The 20,007-nt window shown below is 45.4% G+C and overlaps 2 protein-coding genes across 5 annotated transcripts in view; one reads left to right on the top strand and one right to left on the bottom strand.

Moving 5' to 3' along the window:
* The window catches only part of znf704 (zinc finger protein 704), a 40,175-nt gene extending 28,152 nt beyond the window's left edge, over positions 1–12,023 (top strand). The window contains exons 3-9 of the mRNA XM_058046869.2: positions 3,719–3,822; positions 4,338–4,615; positions 6,083–6,183; positions 6,250–6,544; positions 6,620–6,754; positions 7,520–7,611; positions 7,688–12,023. Coding sequence (XP_057902852.1) covers positions 3,719–3,822; positions 4,338–4,615; positions 6,083–6,183; positions 6,250–6,544; positions 6,620–6,754; positions 7,520–7,611; positions 7,688–7,802 — 1,120 coding nt within the window. The 3' untranslated portion in view covers positions 7,803–12,023. The remainder of the gene's footprint in view (positions 1–3,718; positions 3,823–4,337; positions 4,616–6,082; positions 6,184–6,249; positions 6,545–6,619; positions 6,755–7,519; positions 7,612–7,687) is intronic.
* A 1,567-nt stretch (positions 12,024–13,590) lies between these two features.
* tpd52 (tumor protein D52) lies at positions 13,591–20,007 on the bottom strand. Of its 4 annotated transcripts, none has more exons than XM_058046883.2 (7): positions 19,841–20,007; positions 16,256–16,389; positions 15,775–15,923; positions 15,130–15,231; positions 14,496–14,537; positions 14,214–14,262; positions 13,591–14,124 (listed from the first exon to the last, which is right to left on the bottom strand). In XM_058046883.2, the coding sequence occupies exons 1-7, from the start codon at positions 19,857–19,859 to the stop codon at positions 14,008–14,010; spliced, it is 612 nt and encodes a 203-aa protein (XP_057902866.2). In that variant the 5' UTR covers positions 19,860–20,007; the 3' UTR covers positions 13,591–14,007. The 4 variants fall into 4 exon arrangements, with proteins under 4 accessions (XP_057902866.2, XP_057902864.2, XP_057902865.2 ...); XM_058046881.2 differs by lacking the exon at positions 19,841–20,007 and adding an exon at positions 17,139–17,501; XM_058046882.2 differs by lacking the exons at positions 14,496–14,537; positions 19,841–20,007 and adding an exon at positions 17,139–17,482.

Here is a 20,007-nt window from a genome sequence, read left to right as displayed (position 1 = left end):
CCAGAGGGTACCCCAAACCACCAGAAAAAATTTGGGCTTGATCCGACCATGTGGAAGGAAGTTACGGCTATATACATTTCCACCAGTTGGTGGCGCTATAGAGTCTATGTACACACAGTATAACAGACCAGAGATTGACCCAACACACCAAAAAAAATTTCAAGACAATCTGACCATGAATCAGGAAGTTACGGCAGATATACATTTCCACCAGTTGGTGGCGCTGTGTTTAGAACATGGCTTCTGGAGCGTTAAGTGCGTCCTGTCATGATAGACGTCTCCACCGAAAATCATAGTGATACGTGTAACGGGTGGCGAGGGATAATGAATTGAAACTTCTAGGTGGCGCTAGTGTGTCAATTTAGATTGGTGTCACATGGGAGCACCACCAGGGCGCTCAGGCCTGGATTAAGGCCTCACGTTTAAGATTTCAGCAGCCTGTGACCTTCTGCAGGCAAATGATGACCTTTTGATGGTCAATGGCGAAGGCTGACCATTCGCCGTGGCCACGCCCCCCACATGTGCTTTACACACATCATAGCCCATCAACTGACATCATCAGTCTGTCAGTCAAACTGTGTATTGACTTTGATGTACATTGCTTCAAGGCAAGGCCAGACACCAGGCAGGGCCAGATATGAAATGGTCAAAGTTTGGTGGCGTGCCACGCCCACATCCTATGGAGCGGCCCAAAATCCTTCGCAATTTAACGTGGGCCATCCGTCTAGTGTCCGTTGATGCAACAACGGACTCATTCGGTCAAACCCCCTAGAAGGAGTTCGTCAAGATACGACCCATACATCCGCCCCCAAATGGCCGCCGCCACCTAAAATGGCCGACTTCCTGTTGGTTTTAGAACATGGGTTATTGAGACTTTTTTGTGCGTCCTGTCACGAGTGATGTCTCCTCCGAAAATCATGCCGATACGTGCAACGGGAGGCGAGGGATAATTATTTTAAAACTTCTAGGTGGCGCTAGTGAGTCAATTTGGCTTGGTTTCATATGGGGGCCACACCAGGCCGCTCAGGCCTGGATTCTGACCCCCCCTATGAGTTTTCAAGCCCATGCGACCTTTTGCGGGCGAATGATGACCTTTTCTATGTAAATGGCGAGGCCTGAGCATTCGCCGCCAGGCCACGCCCACCACGTGCGCTTTTCCTGCATCATGGTCCATCGACAGGCTTCACCAGGCTGTCAGGCAGTGACCTTGTGACCCCGATGTTCATCTGATGAATCTCCTGGCAGAAAAGGCCTCATGTAGATGACACGCCTTTAGCCTGTCGCCAATAGGTGGCGCTGCGACGAAATCAGGAAGTGACCTACGGGGACCTTCGGGGCGGGGCCATGATCACATGTACCAAGTATGATGAAGATCTGACCACGTGGAGCCAAGTTATTCACGTCTACAGTTACGCTCAGCGTGCAAGGCCCGGACATATGAAAATGGGCAAAATTTGGGGGCGTGCCACGCCCACATCGTATGGAATATCCCAAAATCCCTCGCAATTTAACGTCGGCCATCCGTCTAGTGTCCGTTGATGCAACAACGGACTCATTTGGTCAAACCCCCTAGGAGGAGTTCGTCGAGATACGACCCCAACTTCTGGCACGAAAAAGGCCGCCGCCATCCAAAATGGCCGACTTCCTGTTCGTTTTCCAATATGGGTTCTTGAGACTTTTTGGTCCGTCCTGTCACGATAGACGTCTCCACCAAGTTTCGTGACGATAGGTGAAACTGGTGGCGGGGGCCAATTTTTTCAAAAATTAAAGGTGGCGCTAGAGAGTCAATTTTGGAACATTGTTTTCGGGATCCCCACCAGATCGAAATTTTCGCCAGACCTGACGCGCTTGCAAAATTTGGTGAGTTTTCGGGCATGTTAAGGCCCTCAAAATGGCCGTCCTTTCGTCAGAATAAAAAACGGAACGATTACAATAGGGCTTTCGCACTGGTCAGTGCTCGAGCCCTAATAATAGTAAGCAGTAGTAACCTTTACAGTGCCATTTCCAATGTATCCCTGGGCTAGTTGAGGCAGATGTCCGCCTCTTCTACATATGGTCTTGTGGCCGATTGGTCCACTCTGTATATGAGATGACAAACACCAGGAGTTAAGCAAGTGTTTAGTGTGTTGATGCCAGCCAATTAAGAAGCTTTATTGGCTGCATTTCAAGACATTCATCATATATATCAATGGCATGCACTGTAATATCTTTGCCCCCCCCTGAAGACAAGATGAAATCACATGCATCTTCTTCTGTTAAACGTGCATTATTGCTGTAAACAAGCTGATTGCTGCTGCTGGTGTTCCTTTTTAGGAAAGCCTCGTGGGGGTCACAAGATGTTTTATTGCCAGTTCAGCCAAGATGGTTGGACGGGAACACAACACGCACTCCCCGCACACACACTGACATATGAAAGCCATTCCTCAGCGTTGACTGACTGATCCATTAGGCGTCCCACCACGTCTCGTGAGCGTTGCAGCGGCCTTGTGTTAATTACGCACATAATAAGCACTTGGACGCCAACCTACTCGCTCTAATGACGAGCCAGCGTTGCCTTCCCGCTGCCGCTCGTACATCACCGTCTTAATTATTGAGCCTCTAATGTGTTTCCCCAAGATTTACTTGTACTTTTTCAGCCAAAGCGCGATTATGGATCTATCTGGTTGCCATGGAAATCCACCGCAGCCTCCCAAGGTGACCAGGAAGTGTTCTTTTTGTTTTTTTTACGACACCATAGCACCGCAGGAGGGGGTTATGGGTAAAAGTGCACAAGCTGCTTGTTTGATTTATGAGGAGGCTGTAATGACATCATATTCAACAGAGGGATGCTTCATAAATTAGACGTCGCCTAATGGAGCCTGTCGGCTTTGTTAGCATCTCCTCTCCTGCCTCCTTTTTTCTCCTTTCCTTCTCATCCAACCTCTTGGCACGTCTGACCTGGACTTTTTTTTTCAGGCCAGGCATTGACCGCATTCTTTTCCGTCTTATAAAATAGGAGCAGTCAAGTGTACATTAAAGGTGGTTTCTTTTGTCCTCCTACCTTTTTTTCCCCTGCCTCTCCTCCACCTGTTGAATCCTTTAGTCCTTGTCGGCCGCATTCCTGACTACTCTACACAATACAAACACTTCAAGCAGGGGTGCTTTTTCCACTGAGGACCATGTAGTTTAAAATGAAAGGATTTTTTTATTCTTTACATACTTTTTTCTTGGCATGTTATATTGCGCAAATGTAAACATGTGAGGTTCCTCAATGTAACAAGTCAACCATGGCCTGTGTGGTATCCATAGCGATTACAATGCAGCATCTCCAACTATTTCATCTTTCAGCTTGTTTTTTCCCCTCCTTCCCAAAACCAGCAGGCAATTTCATCATCTTCGCATTAGGCCTGACTTTGATGCCTCGCTCACAAAACACACACGAACCCACGCGTACAGTAGCACGTGAGGCTAATAACGGCAGCATGCACTGTAGGTATTTGACAGGGATGCTCGCCCTCTCTGAAGAAGACACCAGTGAGGATTACGGCATCCCTTCTTTTAATGAGCTCTGGACGTACGTTAATTAGAAGAGGCAAATCCATACGTTGCTCAGAGTGTGTTTTACAGGCTTTAGTAAACACATCAGTTGCATTTATAAACAAAAACAGTGGTTTGTTGACGCTACGGAACCAGTAACAGAAGAGGCTAACTTTTGTATTTTTTCTTTGTTATGAAAAAGGCGGTCGGAGGAGGAAGTAGACATGGACAAGGTGACGGCTGCCATGGTGCTGACCAGCCTGTCCACCAGCCCGCTGGTCAGGAGCCCGCCCGTCAAAGTCAGCGGTGAGCCTCGCTTGAATCATCTGTGTTGTGAACATACGTGTCCAGTATCGCGCAGAAACACATGTATGATATTTCTATCTCAGTTGGTCACATGCACTCTGAAATGTTAGCCCACTGGAAACACTGTTGCGAACCAAAACAGCAGCACCCACTGAGGAAACATGTACCCCGTGTGGTATTATACTCTGGTACAGTGACAGCAATGTTCTCCATGGCGACATACACCTTATTCTCCCCACCCAGTCCCCCTTTGTTCTTGTTGTTTCTTCGTATTTTTTCATATATTTCTGCTATAACAGTACAGCTTCTTATTGGGAGAGTTTCTATCACAACGCTCTTTTATTGAGCAGATATTGAAAAGAAGCATGTCTTTGATCTGAAACAAGAAAGACTCTGAAAAAGTCTTTCCTCGCATTTCTTTTCTTTGTACACACACAGCGGTGCCTTTTGTGTGAAGTGCAAATAAACTTGTGTGAATTTAATTGACTTTCCCACCATGAATGTTTTTCTTTAAGAGGCCCTGAGCGGCTCCTGGAAGGAGAACGGCTCGGCGGGACCCTTCACCCCGTCCAGCAACAGCTCGTCGGGGGGCTACTGGAGCTGGTCCGCCCCCAGCGACCAGTCCAACCCGTCCACACCCTCCCCGCCGCTCTCGGCCGACAGCTTCAAGCCCTTCCGCGTGCCCAGCCTGGGCGGTGTGGGGAACGGCCCCGTGGGGCCTGAGGACCCCAGCTTGGACGAGCAGGACGGCAGCAGCCTGCTCTTCGACGAACCCATACCACGCAAGCGCAAGGTGGGGGGGATACTCGTACACACTAACTCAAGGGTGGGCAAACTTTTTGACGCATTGATATGACAAAATTTACGGGGGGGGGGCAGACTATATATTTTACACGTAACAGTCCATCTGGTATTATTGTATCTGTAAAATTGTCATGCAATCTGCTATTATTTATTATTTTATATTTATATTTAAATATTTTAAAAATAATCAAATATTATAAAAATTACAATAAAATTAAAATAATAATTATTATTATATTATTATGTAAAATATGCAAATATAACAATAATATTATATCTAATTAATATAATAATTAGCATTAATATAATAATTATAATAATCATAATAGTTCTAATAATAATTATAATAATCTAATAATAATCTAATAATAATTATTATTATTACTATTATTATGTGCTTGTGTCCCTTTTTTCAGGAGCACTTTGTAAACAACAGACCATGTCAAAAAACGAAATTGATAAAACCATCAAAAGGTTGGCTCAGGCCATGATGCCAGGTTGTATGTTGAGTTTAAATGAAATACTTTGGAAAGATTGGGCGGGCCGGATGTGGCCCCCGGGCCGTAGTTTGCCCACCCCTGCACTAACTCTTGTGATGGTCGACCAATATTGTATCAGTTCCAGCAGAGGGCGCAATTCATTCTTACCCAACTAGTCTGCTTCCTAAACGGGCCGTTCCACGTCCTTTTGTCCCACCTTTCCCCTTGTTTTTCTGTAGTTTAAACAAGGCGCTTAATGTTTCATTGTTCTATAAACCAGAGGATCTCGAATACGCTCTACCCAGGACTCCACCCTCTGGGGTCCCTTTTAATTTACTACCCTTTGGATAATACGCCTGAAATGGACGTGCGGCAATGTGCTCCCGTGGAGTCTTTGTTATAAACACACACACACACACACACACACACACATCACTGCAGCTCATGCCTGCACTCTGCTGACATCTCATCACAACCTCAGCTCGGTGTCACCCCTCCTCCTCATCAGCCATGATCCTTTCCCTCCTCCTTCCGCCGTCATCCCACCATGCATTAATGCCGCATCTGGCAACATGGCCACCGTGTTAACTGGGGAGCAACACAAGCAGGCCGGGCGCGTGTGTTGAGCGAGCTAGGCTGAAAACGAAGGATTAAAGTGGGGAGGAGTGGGAAAAGGAGAAAAAAGATCCCCAGCATGTGACGTACGCATTACACGCATGGAGGCAATGTTTGGCATGACATTATTAACACGCTCCTTATTTAATTACCTGTGAAATGCTGGGAAGCACTGCACAGGAATAATGCACCAGGGATACATGATTGTTGGCTTGTTTTTGTGAGACCAGACAAAACATCTTGTCAAAATGAAATCAGCCTCCTAAGTGGTTTGAGAAAGTGGAGGGGGGGGGTGCAATCATGAAAAACATCATCTCTCTCCTGGTGGACGCCGCTTTAATGACATTTCCTGCCTTGTGTAGAACTCCATGAAGGTGATGTTCAAGTGCCTGTGGAAGAACTGTGGCAAAGTGCTGAGCACCTCCGCTGGCATCCAGAGGCACATCCGCACCATCCACTTGGGGTATGACACACACACACTAACAAGCACACACCGTTTTTTTTTTTTTTACGCTGACTTCTTGCTTAGGCGTAACTGCGACTCGGACTGCAGCGACGGTGAGGAGGACTTCTACTACACGGAGATCAAGCTCAACACCGACTCGGTGGCCGAGGGCCTGAGCAGCCTGTCCCCCGTCTCGCCCTCTGTCCTCTCCCCGCTTCCGCCTTTGAACCCGGCTCTCAGCCAGCCGCCCGACTCCCACAGGCCGCCGCACCCGCCGCCACCCTGCGACACCAAGGAGCCTCACGCCGGCAGCGCCACGCCGCTCAGCCGCTCTGCGCCCAGCGCGCTCTACCTCATCCACACGGACCATGCCTACCAGGTGAGGCCACGCCCTCCACCCACACCTCCTTTCCTCTTTGCAGCCCCTTTTTGACCCTCTGACCTCCGCCCTCAGGCCACGGCCCCGGTGTCCATCCCGTCCAACGGCAGCAACTCCGCCGGCTCCGCCTCCAACAGCTTCACTCCCACCAACAGCTCCAGCTTTAGCATCTCCTGGCAGTCGCCACCCGTCACCTTCACGGGCAACACGGTAAGGAAACACACACGACAACACAAGCAGCTTTAGACTCTGAGGAAGCATATTGAGCTCAATTAAAACTTCATAAAACCGTAGCTTTCACTTTAACTGAAACATTATTCGAAATAAGAATAAAACTAATAGAATAAATCATATTATATAATTAAATATTAAAACAGCGATTGACTGGTTAGCGCACAGGCCTCACAGCTAGGAGACCCAAGTTCGATTCCACCCTCGGGCATCTCTGTGTGGAGTTTTCATGTTCTCCCCCTTTTCATATTCATTTTGTATATCTCCAATAAATGTAGTTGCATCATAAAGATAATGTAATGTAATAAATGGGTGGCACGGCGGTCGAGTGGTTAGCGCGCAGACCTCAGAGCTAGGAGACCAGGGTTTGATTCCACCCTCGGCCATCTCTTTGTGGAGTTTGCATGTTCTCCCCGTGCTTGCGTGGGTTTTCTCCGGGTACTCCGTTTTCCTCCCACATTCCAAAAACATGCTAGGTTAATTGGCCACTCCAAATTGTCCATAGGTATGAATGTGAGTGTGAATGGTTGTTTGTTTATATGTGCTCTGTGATTGGCTGGCCACCAGTCAAAAATAATAATAAAAAGAATATATGTGATAGATATATACATATATAAAATAAAAAATGATAGTAGATAGAGTCACATAATGAAATAATAATCACTAACATGATGTAATAATAAATAATTGAAATTCCTCGTCAAATATTTATAAAATACCCTAAAATGGGACCTTTTCATTCAGGCATCTCCCAGTAAGAGTCATGTCTTCGGGGAGCAGCGTTCCCAGACCATCGCCGTCCTCTCGTCCCCGCCCAGAGCCACCACAGCCCTCAGGTACAGACCCGGCCCATCTTTTGTGAGCATGCTAAAACACCCATCCAATGTTGCATCACCCCCCCCCCCCCTGCAGCCGTAAGGTGCGTGGCGAAGGCAAGAAGTGCCGCAAAGTGTATGGGATGGAGAACCGTGACATGTGGTGCACCGCCTGCCGCTGGAAGAAGGCCTGCCAGAGATTCACCGACTGAGTCCCGACGTCTTGCACGCGTCGCGCCTCGATGTCATTTCAACGCGTGGAAGGTGGTGTGGTGTGGGGGGGGGGCGGTGCCTCATGTTGCATGCATTCTCTTCAGCTCAGAAAACGCAAATCTGTCCGTCAAGCTCTGGCTCCGCCCCCTTGCAGCTCAGCAAGCAGATCCATTCCAGCAGTGGGCGGGGGAAGCGGGGATGTTTCCCCCGCCTCGCCTCGCCATCTCTTTCATTCCCACTTTTGGGAAAACCCAGTGCAGCTAAAGCGTATCTTTTTTTTCTTTACTGGTTTTGTTTGTCTGTGTTGCATCTTTCAATATTTTGTTCTGGTTCTGGTTCCAACACCAAGGAACGAAGGGTCCAAAAAGACTGAAAACTCTTTGGTTTTGGCAACAAAGACAACTTTTTCTGTATCCAAAAGAAGACACCTCGTCTTTTGAAGACTTTTCCCCAGGAAATGCGCCGGCATCACGTCCTGTCCGAGCTAGCGCACCTGAGGGAACACGTGGCGATTTTGGGAACAGGAGTCATTTTTTTGTTTGCTTTTATCAGGGATCGGGACGGCAGCAGAAACCAGCAGCTCATTGTGGACTTGTTCCTCCAATCGCAACCAAAAGCTCTTTTATCTTGCGTTTTTCTTACGGTGCCATGTTTACGCTCGTTTCGTCTTCTCTTTTGGTCAAACCAAGACTGTTTAGCGAGGAAAAAAAAACACGTCGTGAAATAGAAGCGTCCACCACCCTAAAGCCCCCCACCCCACGCCTTCCTCCTCTTCCCCAAGGGAGCAACATTAGTTTTTATTCGCGCTTTTTGGCACTCGTGATCCAACCAAAGGAGGAGGGCCGGAAACCAAAAGAGAGGCACTTATGGAGCACTCCCGGGTTATAGATGTGCAGGCAGGCGGTCATGTGACATCACAGGACGCTAGCAAGGTGGAAAAAGCACTTGATTAGGTCACTGTGTAGTTTGCTTTTTTGAATGTTCACTCATATTTTTTGTTATTGTCGCTAGTTGGCTAAAAGCGGAAAACAACTTCGTTAAAGCCAAAAAAAAAAGTTTACAGATTTTTTTCTTTTGCGACTTAACACGTACCGATGTATCTTTTTTTCTGAATTTGTATCCATTTCAGTCTTTATTTTTGTCATTTACTCTGTGTTACGCCACAAAAGTGTTGCTATGCTGTTTAAGTAGTTTGCTTGTTGAGCGCGACACAAGTGGTGCGGCCGTCACGCTTCTGGTGCTGTGGAATGGAGCGCCGACCTTAACATCGCTTCCTTCAACAACAAAAAAAACACACAAAAAGAATCATTGTGCTTCTTCCGTATTCCGTTGGGAATTAACAAACAAAATGTACCAGTTGTTGATAAAACATCTATATATTCGCAAAGAAAACAAACTTTCAATTTAATTTGGATTTTAATGCTTTCCATATAAATCTATATTCTCTTTTATTTCATGGCTTTTGTTTTTGTAACGTCCCTCGCCCGTACCCTGGAAAGCTTCCTGGCTGAAACTGAGCCACGGTGGAAAACTTGGACTTCCTGTCCGTCCTTTGCCACCAACTCGTCCAATCGGATCGTGAGCCCACATTAACGGCCAAATTGGACTATTTCTCTCACTCATCTATGCTTGGTTTTTGTAAGCAAAACATGGACTTCATTGCTAACTAACTTTTTACGCACCAGGATTACCCGCTACACTTTCCTCCGAGCCGTTGAGATATTTTTGAGTTCAGGACACTCAAAAAAGATGGTTATTTTGTTAAAAAATATGTTTATTCACCCTTTTTTTTCAATAGAATAAGACCGTGTTTACAAGTTGTTGGCTTTGGCGGAGGTCTATTCGACAAGCAGGCGCAAAACCTGACAAATAACCCGTAAAGAGGTCTTGACTTTTAACATTTTATCCGCCAACATGGCCTCCGGCATGTGATAGCGCTCGTTTTTAGTTAGGCTTGCGCTAAATGAGAAAGGCCAACATTAGCACACAAACGAGGCTAGCAAACACACAATTAAAAAGGCGCCGGTGTGTTGTGATGGGAATACTAGTCATGTGACAGGAATACTTATGAGGAAGGGCAGCTGCTCGCCGCTTTTGTTCTCCTTGCTGGTGTTTACCCGCTGAGATGACGCCTTTCTTTAAAACAAAACAAAACAGGCCGCCCTGGTGGTGATTTATAAGCTCAATGACAATAAAACACAATGTCATTATTCCGCTTTTGGGAAAGGTGTTAAAATCAACATGTGTGAGTTATGAGGGCCTCCCCTCTCTCTCTCTCACACACAAATATATATATGTGTGTGTATTGTATGCACAGCCTATTTGGAACAACACCCTTCACATGTTGACAGTTGAATAAGCTTTGCTTGTTTACAACCCGCGATGGCATGTGTTGGCCACCAGAGGGCGACATTTGTCATCTAATCTTCTACCCAGTCAAGCTAAGCTACACTGTACTTACTCTATGTGCTCTCAACCTACACTATGTGGCACGTGACTCTCACGCTTTTCTTTGCATTACCTTTTAAATCAGGATTCACTCTGGATCCGGATATGGAATTGGGCTCCTCTTCATTTATAGTAAAAAGCACAGAATTTGATCAAATGTAGATCTTAGTCAGGATCTTTATCCAGGACAAAGGGATTTACTTTTGAACAATATCTGGATTTGCAACAGGACCCCCATAACATGAGCTGATTAAGATCAAATCTGGACTGCAGCTTAATCAGGTTCCAGATCAGATCCTTTACAGATATAAATGAGTTCAAGAAACAAACTGAACACGTTTGGAAGAAATGTGGTGTGTAGCTGCAGGATGAACCAACAGAATCAGGATTTGGATCTGGATCATTTTTGTAAAGCTAACGCCCCAAAAAACCTGGACACATTCGGATCAAATCTGTTTTGTCACTAGTTGTAGTTATGTATGAGCTAAGAGTGAATGGATTCACTTTTGACTTTATGATCTGGATACATGGAAATTGGATCTGGATAGGAACAGATTTATATCAAATCTGATTTGTAGCTTAATTGGGATCCAGATCGTGTTTCCTTACAGACGTGTAAAAAAAATGTGTGTAGCTGCAGTATGAACCAACAGGATCATGATTTGGATCCAGATTTTACACCTGGATTGTTTTTGTAACGATAACTCGCACCCCCAAAAAACATAAACACAGTCGGATCAAATCAGCCAAACAGATGCAAATTAATTTGGATTCAATCTGGTGTGTGTATATATTTGATTTGGATCCTTTTTTGAGACAGAAATAAGGAAAAGTATGAAAAGAAATGTATCAGTGAGGATATCTTTGTCTTGGGATGTGGACCTACACCAATCTCAATACTGATCATGTAAACAGATTTGGACAAATTCTGGATCAAATCTGGAGCTTTTTTCCAAGCGTCATTCAAACATTTTTCGATCTGGATACGCAAGTAGATGTGAACAGAAATGAAATGAGCTTTGAATCGAATCCGTTTTGTAGCTAATCCAGTTTGGTGTATAGAGCGTAGATGTATGGAGGTGTGTCTCCATGGCAACCATGTTGACAGGTTAAACGGGAGGGGGCGGTCCTTCCCACAGACAGGAAAGACGCGACTTTAACGTCCTCTGAGTCTCTTCTGGATTCCTGAATGTGCCTTGATGGAGCTTCCCCATGGGGAGCCGCCATGTTGGAATGTCTGCGGTGCCGGCCGGCGGGAACGTCTGTGAGATTTAGCGTTCGGAAAGAGGCGGACTTTTGTACTAGCTTGTTAAAAAAAAAAAGAATTCCCCGTTTTTCTTTGTCGTTCTTCTCGAACGGCTCCCGTTTTCTCCCTTCCTACCAAGGGCTTGTACATAATTCCCCATCGGTGTTGTGTTTGGGGAAATCACGGAAAGCCTCACTAACTCAGTCAGCAAGCAAGCAGCGCGCGCAACAGCCAATGAGAACGCCCGCTTTTAGAGCACGAGCCACACCTCCTTCAGTTTGTGTCAGCCCGGAAAAAAAAAAAATCGGGAACGATGCAGATCGTGAATATGCAACCGGGGCCTTCTCATTGGCTGTTGGACTACAAAGATGACCTCAACAACCCCATTAACTGTCGCAAAGTAAGTGTAAATAGTCCGCCCAGGTGCATGTTGCATGCTAACCGTCCCTGTTGACCTCCTTGTCAGTGTCGTCCACATTTTGGCCCGCATTTTTACACCGAAAATGTCAAAATACAGTCACGTTTTTTTATAAAAAAATACGTTTTTAGTTCAAGTGAAAACAAAATTATGTTACGCTCAAAATGAATGGATTGGTCTCAGTTTAGCTAACGGTATGTTAGCATAAGTTAGCATAGTATCAACGGACCGGGTCAGAAACATCATCTAAAATTCAAGATGGATGTCATTTCTCATGTTTTGCGGTAAAAAGCTGTGATGTGTTCACTCTAAGCTAAACTGTCTTAAACACGTTTTAAGCTAGCTAGGGGCGTTGTTTCTTTATTCCGCTAATAGCGGGAGCAGAATCTAGGCAGGCTAATGAGGTTGATGGTTGGATTTATGAAAGATGAGGTCACAAATTGTGTCTCTGTGCCCTGGTTTTGTTTTCTGTCACTTTAACGACAAAATGAATAGGCTAGTACACAAGCTACTGAGGAGTTACTGGCTTGCTAGTTTCCTGTAAGGTAGCTAATTATCTCTCTCTCTCTCTCTCGCTCTCAATATACGTATATATATATATATATATATATATATACATTTTTTTTTGTGTGACAAGAACGTGACCACTAGCGCCAGCATTTTTCTTTTCACCAAACGTCAAAGGAAAGTTGATTCGCCAAAGAGCCGTCCGTCTCTTAGCTTAGCCTAAAATCATGCCGCTAACGGTGACAACAAAGCCGCCAGCTAAGAAAAATCGCTATACAGATGGAAAAGGGTTTTCCAAAAAAAAATCCAAGTCTCCCCTTCAAGCACTTGCAATATATACAGTGTATATAGAAGTATATATGATGGATGTTTTATCGCAAATAGTACTCTATCGCACCAAGGTTTTTTATTTTTATGGCGTTCACCACGTCATCACATGAAATAATAATCTTTCCAGAATATTCCATGAAAATTGACTGTTAAATCCTGTATTTTATTTGTGTGTGTGTGTGTGTGTGTGTGTGCGTGTGTGCGTGTGTGTGCGCGCGCATAGAAAATGCCATCCTTCCTTGTCGTAAAATGTGTTTACTGACACTTGCGTTCTGGTGCTGTTGTTGTTGTTTGTACAACTTTTTTAACTCCAGATGTGACAACACACAAATCTGGAGATTTTAACGGAATAAAGTTTTTTTGGGGTTTGTTTTGTTGGCAGCTCTTTGTTAAAACTTGTGTCCACTTGTCTTTTTTTCCGGTTTCTCTGACGTCATCACTGTTGATTGTAGCAGCGAACCAAACCTTACATTATATAGTGGTACACATATGTACTATGAAGTGGACGGAATGGTCATATTTGCCGGATACAACACTTATTTTGACACGACTTACCCGGAGGTAGTCAGTATTGTCTTGGTGTCCTGTCGCCCTCCTCTGTTCAAACTGGGAACTTCATCTAAAAAGTGTTTTTTTTGTCCTTCTCTATTAGAAGCTGTAAATAGAATTTTTTGTTTTAATTATGATTATAAATGATAAAATTTAAACAAGTCCAAATAAAACTAAACTAAAAATAAAATATTTGTTTTTAATGTTAAAATACACATAAAAAAAGAACTATATGGCGGGTTCATAAGTACTTTAATGTGTTTTTTTAAAACAAAAAAACAACTTTAAGTGCAGTGCAGTGACGAAAGATTTTTATTTTTTTTAACTATTTGACACACACACACACATTAATGAAGGAGTGTGTAGTTTGTAACATTGCAGCAGCAGCTCTGCCAACAATGATGGACAAATATTGACTTTGGACACACTCACATGGCCCAACCTTGACTATATCTGTGTGTGTGGGGGGGGGGGGGGGGGCAGTGGAATGTGTAGTTAGTAGGAAGTAAAGGTGTGGTAGCTTTGTAACAAAAAAAAAGAACAGTGTAAAGACAACTTTAAATTAAAGCGACTGGCCTCAAAGTGACAAAACTAAAAGTTGCCAACAGGAGGCGGATGGCACATGGAAAGGTCAAACAGTGACAGACGGCGTTTCCGCGTCAGGGAGGGATTCGGTTTTGGCCATTTGGCGGTTTTGAGCTGGGTCTCAGTGCATGGGTGTTTCCTGGGTGGGCATGTCCTCCTGTTGAGGCTCCGTGGAGGGAACGCCGCTCTCTTGCTCACCGACGACATCGGCGCTTGACGCTGACGGACTCATCATGCTCTAAAATAAAGATATTGTTAAATAGATACATCATATACAGTAAATCCATAACAGTCATGACAAATATTATGCATTTTATTTCTTTTTACCTTCCATGTCTCCACTTTTTCCCCAAAGGATTTGAAGGACGGGGCATTCCTGAAAAAAATCATTAAATAAATAATGCGAGTAGCCAGCCACTGACTTGCAGGTTATGATTCAATTATGTCATACATGCTAAATATATTCAAAATATTTATTTTTGCAAATACATATAAATATATATCTTTAAAAAATGTGTTTTAATTTGTATAAAGCATTTTTTTGCCATCTTTGGGAAGCTTTTTAAAAGTTAGACATAAAAAAAAGAGCGACAAAAGTGACAGCCTTACCTCATGACAGGCATGCTAGCAGAGTGCTGCAAAGAGCGCTTGCTAGTCGGCAGCATTAAAAAAAAAATAGAGTTGGGGGGGTTGGATTAGTGGTCGTTGCAGCATCACAGGCACACTTTTACTACACACACACACACACACACACACACAGACACACACACACACGACTGAGTGGTGTTGATCCTGCTACATCCTATTAAGCCTGATTGTGAGTGTGCTTATCCTTTGTACTTTGGGGGGGACACAATCTCATTTTGAGAACCCCCCCCCCCACACACACACACACTCTTTGACCCTGATTGCACCCCCACCACTCATGCACAATGTTGCATTTCTAAGCAATCAGCAGCTTTGAGGAGCCTCATAATCTTGTTAGCATTTTGCTAATCCACACATGGGGGACAAGACAGAGCCTCACTTAGTGTGTTTGTGTGTGTGTGTGTGGGGGGGGGGGGGTTAAATGTATAAGGGGGTTTGATATGGGGGGGGCTAAAATAGCATTAGCATTATGATTAGGATGACACAGCAACAAGTGTGTCTAACTAGAAAACTAACTGAAGAAATTCCAGGTTGGTTCAGCTAAATCATCCACGGGGGGTGGGGGGTAGGGGGTGGGGTCGTGTTGGGGCCTCACCTGACATCCTCCAGCCTGCGGCTGATGGCCGAGCTCACGTTGGAGAAGGCCGCCGTGGCCTTGAGGCCGGCGTGTGACAGCGTCTCGGATGTCCTCTTATAGCTGAAACAGAAAGAAACAAGTTGAAAATGTGCCCCCTCCCCCAGCCCCCACACCCCCCCACCACCCCCACAGCGAGCGGCAGACGGGAAGTCATTTCCTGCCAAGGAGAGAAGGTCCATACTTGACTGAGCCGCGAGGAAATGACAGTATAGCAGACAAACGCAACACCCCCGATAGTCGCCGGGGTCTCAAATGAATCAAACGGCTGTGGCTGTAGGCAACCTCCTCAGCCCACAAGTTGGCAGCATGTTCCAGGCAGCTCATGGGCACTACGATTGGTGGCGGTCGCGTCCGACATTGCTTTACAGAAAATAAAACCTCAAGTCTTTCTTTCTGAGCATCAGTCAGCGTCCATGTTGTAATGCGCTATGTCGCCCCCTACGGGGCTGGAGTGGAACAACCGTTGTACCAAATGTCGGCCTACCTTTAACACAAACATGGTATTAGCTTTTTGTTGTTATTGTGCTTTTGACATCAATACTGCCTTCAACTTCCTGTTTACGGCACGGCGCCCCCTCCCCCGCCCCGATGAGGAGTACGTACGCCGAGGAGGTGGTGACCTCCTGCCAGGTCTTGGTGAAGTTGTGCTTGAGCTCGTTGAGAGGCGTCACTCCCAGCTTCCTCTTGATGTCGGCCAGCTGTCTCTCCTTGGCCGCCAGCACCTGGGACAGCGTCTGGATCTCGTCCTCCACCTGGACACAACCAGTGGCGAGTTATGGCTTTTATGGGCACGCCACGTTAGCATGGGCGAGAGACGATGCCCTGCTGATTAGCTGCTAGAAACTTTAAAAACAGTAAAAGTCAGTTTTTAGATGACTTCCTTCTTTAAACAAGCTCCACTCGTACCTGAAGCACAGAGCCAATCCTCTTCACGTTCAGAAACGCCCAAGATAGAATACCTTATATAATAACCATCTGTCACAAAATGTCGTGTTTGGCTTATGCTGATGCTAATGTTAGCCAGCCTGTGGAACCTCACTCCATTCTCTATAAACCAGGCTCTAATATGTGTAATGTCACCAACCTTGAGTAGCTCTATTTGTAGATCCTGGCGCTCCTCCTCCGTCATGGCGAGGGGAGGCGACGAGGGACCAACAGTCATGGCCGCGTCCTGTCCCACCTCGGCGACAGGATCGAGAAGATGCCGCTGCTGGTGACCTGAGAGGTAAACAAACATTTTTTTAAAAAATCATCATGCACACTTGACTGCGGTGTGGAACGTGGCCCACAGGTGGCGCTGTCGGCCCAGTCAACAACAAAACAAGTCCCACCTCTAATTGCTCGACAGAACAAAGGGGCGTGTCCAAAAAATGTTGGAGGGTTGTTTTATCTTGTAATACCACTTTACGCCAATAGGGGTGATATTGAGTCATTGAGGAAAAGAAAAAACAGGAGAACGCTACAAAATGGGACCCGGAAAATAAGTTTAAGCGGGCGTTGTTGGGGCTGTTGTAGTGGAAGATGCTAGCTTAGCGGTTTCACACATTTATTATCTAATAGAAGCTTCAATTTGTACAAATTGTAGGTGTTATTCTTGGTGAATTCCCAGGAAGTGAACCATATCTATGGACGTGGTCATGATATGCTGCCCCCTTTTGGCCACTAGCATAGTACTGCTACTAGGCAAAGCTCCATCTCCTGCTAGAAAAAAAGGATTTAAAGTGAAACGTGATTTAAACTCCCACTTTTTACAACCACATTTCATGCGAGACAGCACAAAAAGAGGAAGTTTCAAGTCTAAAGACAGAAGTTTGCCGGATGACTTCCTGTTTGTTAGCACCACACAAACGTCAAGCGACGAGCTGCTGCATACAAAGAGTGAATTGAATGACGGCCATGATGACATCATTGGGCCACAAACAAAGCCTTCTTCTTCTACTTCCACACCCAACCCCTTGACGTTTTACCTCGGTTCAGGGGGGCCGGCGAGCTGGGCGGCGTGTCGCTGGAGGCGGGCGACAGGTACAGGTAGCTGGCATTGACGCCTTGCTCAAAGTCAAAGGGCGAGCGGTACTCTTCCAGAGGCTCCATATTCTCCGATCGTTCCTCTCCTAAGGATCTCCACTGATGGCGAGCATGTGACTCATCCTTGTTGGACTTCCCGCTCCTTCTTCAGTCCATCCTTTCCAACACTGAAGTGTAATGTTGCGTGCTCCTGCTTCCCACCCTCTCATCCATCCAGCCATCCATCCATCCATCCATCCATCTATCCATCCAGGAGATGGCTCCCGCTCACGTGACCTGCCCCGCTCGCCGATGAAATGAAAAGCGTAATCTGCAGTGTCCCAGATTACAGCCAAGCGCTAATCCGGGCCGGGCCTGTGCATCTTGGAGCGGCGGTAATGCTAGTCATCCGGAATGACGGTGGGGGGGCAAGAGGACGCCAGAGGCAAGAGACTGTGTGTGTGTGTGTGTGTGTGTGAGGCTGTAAAGACATCCCTAATAATATGACAGCTGCTCTCAAGGATGGAAAGGAACAGCCGGATGCTGGAAGGTGATATCTCAAATTAGAAAAAAAAGTGAGCGTAAGAGGTTGTCAAGACAACGTGTGGTCGTAGATGATCGCCACGTATCTCCTGCTGGGCATCTTCCAGTTGGACCACAAACAAAACACTTTCCAATAAAATCTAAATATGTCATAACTTCAGAAGAAAATTCTCATGTTAGCCAACCTGGGGGAACCTTACTCCATCTCCAGTCTACAACAGCCTGGTTTCCTTCTACATCAGGCTGTATTGTCGATACAGTACATACATACAGTCACAGTAATACTTTGGAAGGATTGATCTAATGTCCCGCAGTCGACTCACCAAAGTTAGCTCGCCTAGTGGAACCACTTTAAACCAGGCTGTAAAGTGGATATGGTCTGTATTTCATTAGCTACAATAGCAATACCACAAAAATGTAAGTCTTTTATACAACGTTAGGTATACATTATGTATATTCTGCAACATTACATATGTAGAGTTCATTTTAATCAGCCAGCTAACTTAGCCCCTATGGGGAACCTCACTCCATTTCCCTAAGGTAGGCTCTATTGTAAACAAAAACTCAAAAGCTCCCCTTTGTCTTATGCTAATGTAGGATTGAGTTCCTGTCCCACAATCAATACGCCAATGTCTGGTGGAACCTCACTCCATTCACTTGTACAATAATAATAATATGAATGCTACTTAGCCACACAAGAGAGCCACAGGTCTGTAAATGAAATAAAAATGTGATTTGGAATGAAATACATTGATCGTCCAAGGCTACCGGTTCATCACATACTGGATTCACAACAAAATGAGAGCAAAATGTCCACCAGATGAACTAATTTCATCTCCTGGCTTCAATACTGGGACAACAATGCAGGCCGCATCGTTGAACAAACGGCTGTTTGAGTCCGGCCTGATGAAGTGCAGCATCAGACCAATTAGCCTAATATTTGCGGCATAGCCTGTCACATGACGACGGCCCAAAACGAGAATCACGAGACAGAGCGGCCGCCGTTTTCGTATGTCAGCGCCTCGCACACGTCCCCTGTTTGTTGATGTTTTGTTTACATGATGTTTTGTTTACATGTCCACAAAAGCCGTATTCAATCAGTGATACATGATGTTGTTGCTGTCTCTCTGGAGCGGCTTGAAAGCATCCGCTGTGAGTCTCAGTGGAAATCTAATAAGACAGAAATGAGCGTCCATGATCAATCTCATCCCCTCCCCAGTCGACTAAGAGGGGAAAAAACGATGTGAGAGAGAGACAGACGTTTGCTACCAGCAAGTGATGCCAATTCATGTTATGCAAAGTGAAGTTTCCTTGCACAATATGCCGGAAGTGGACCCAACATCTGTGTGAGACCACTTCACCGACTCCAGTGCGGACTCACACTCCACATTATGCTATAAGACAATGAAATGCTAAAAAAAAAAGATGATTTGCAGATTCAAACCCTGTTTTTATTTTATTTTTACAGCTTGTCAGCAAATCTTAATGATGAGTCATTCCTTTGGGTGTGAATCAGACGCACTAAGGAGTCTGGGACTGACAAAACCTGATTGAAGGTATTTATTTGCATGCTTGTGTTGACCTCACACACATGTCCACTTTGTAGCACAATGTGGCAACACATCTGCCGCACATGTTGCCTTCAGGAAATAAAGGCTGCCAACCCATGCGGCAAAACACCCACTGCTCAGGTAGGTAGCATACCTGTGCTTTATTCACTTCCTGCTTTTATTGCAAACAAGCTGCTGACATCTTAGTCTGTTTGCCGACTCATAATTTCAAATATAGAGCGCAGGAACGTTTGCTTAGACAAAGGTAAACACAACAGCCACGTTCATTTTGTGTACAGACACGTTCTAACCCAATTGTTTGGACTTTTAAAGAGAATGACAAATGATTTCCTCCATTACACCCACTTCCGTTCTAGTTCTGGTACGTTTTCAGCCACTGTCGACGTCACAATTGACTTCAGGGGCAAATTTAGAGCGGCTTGAGCTAACTAAGCTTGAAAAACTATCGCTCAAAGTACTAAGCTCGGTTGGTTTCCCATTCGTGTGGCTAAAGTTGTATTTTTTTTAAATCGCACTAAACAGACAACAAAAGGCTGAAAGTAGTGGATTACCTGTCTCTGCATCCTCCATGATTGCGTCTGAGGAGTGGATTCCGGTGGTAATGTTTTCAAACCGGACGTTTTCGAGCGCCACAAAATGCGGTAAACTCTTCCTGGTCTCTTCTCCCCTTCTTGTTTAGTGCAGCGCTGCCATTCGGTTGGCGACGTGGGGGCGTGGT

The sequence above is a fragment of the Doryrhamphus excisus genome, linkage group LG7, assembly GCF_037039965.1.
Source record: "Doryrhamphus excisus strain RoL-2023G ecotype Guam linkage group LG7, RoL_Dexc_Guam_v1.1, whole genome shotgun sequence".
In the NCBI taxonomy this organism is placed as follows: Eukaryota; Metazoa; Chordata; class Actinopteri; order Syngnathiformes; family Syngnathidae; genus Doryrhamphus; species Doryrhamphus excisus.
Note: the sequence above shows the minus strand (reverse complement) of the source record. Positions and strands in the feature narration are given on the sequence as shown.

Bases quoted from the DNA above. Each gene is read 5' to 3' on its own strand.
- tpd52 (XM_058046881.2), bottom strand. From the start codon at position 17,262: ATGGAGCCTCTGGAAGAGTACCGCTCGCCCTTTGACTTTGAGCAAGGC. The intron at 15,232-15,774 runs GTACGTACTCCT...TTTCTGTTTCAG, and splicing joins GAGGTCACCACCTCCTCGGC to CTATAAGAGGACATCCGAGA. The intron at 14,538-15,129 runs GTGAGGCCCCAA...GCTGCCGACTAG, and splicing joins CGCAGGCTGGAGGATGTCAG to CAAGCGCTCTTTGCAGCACT.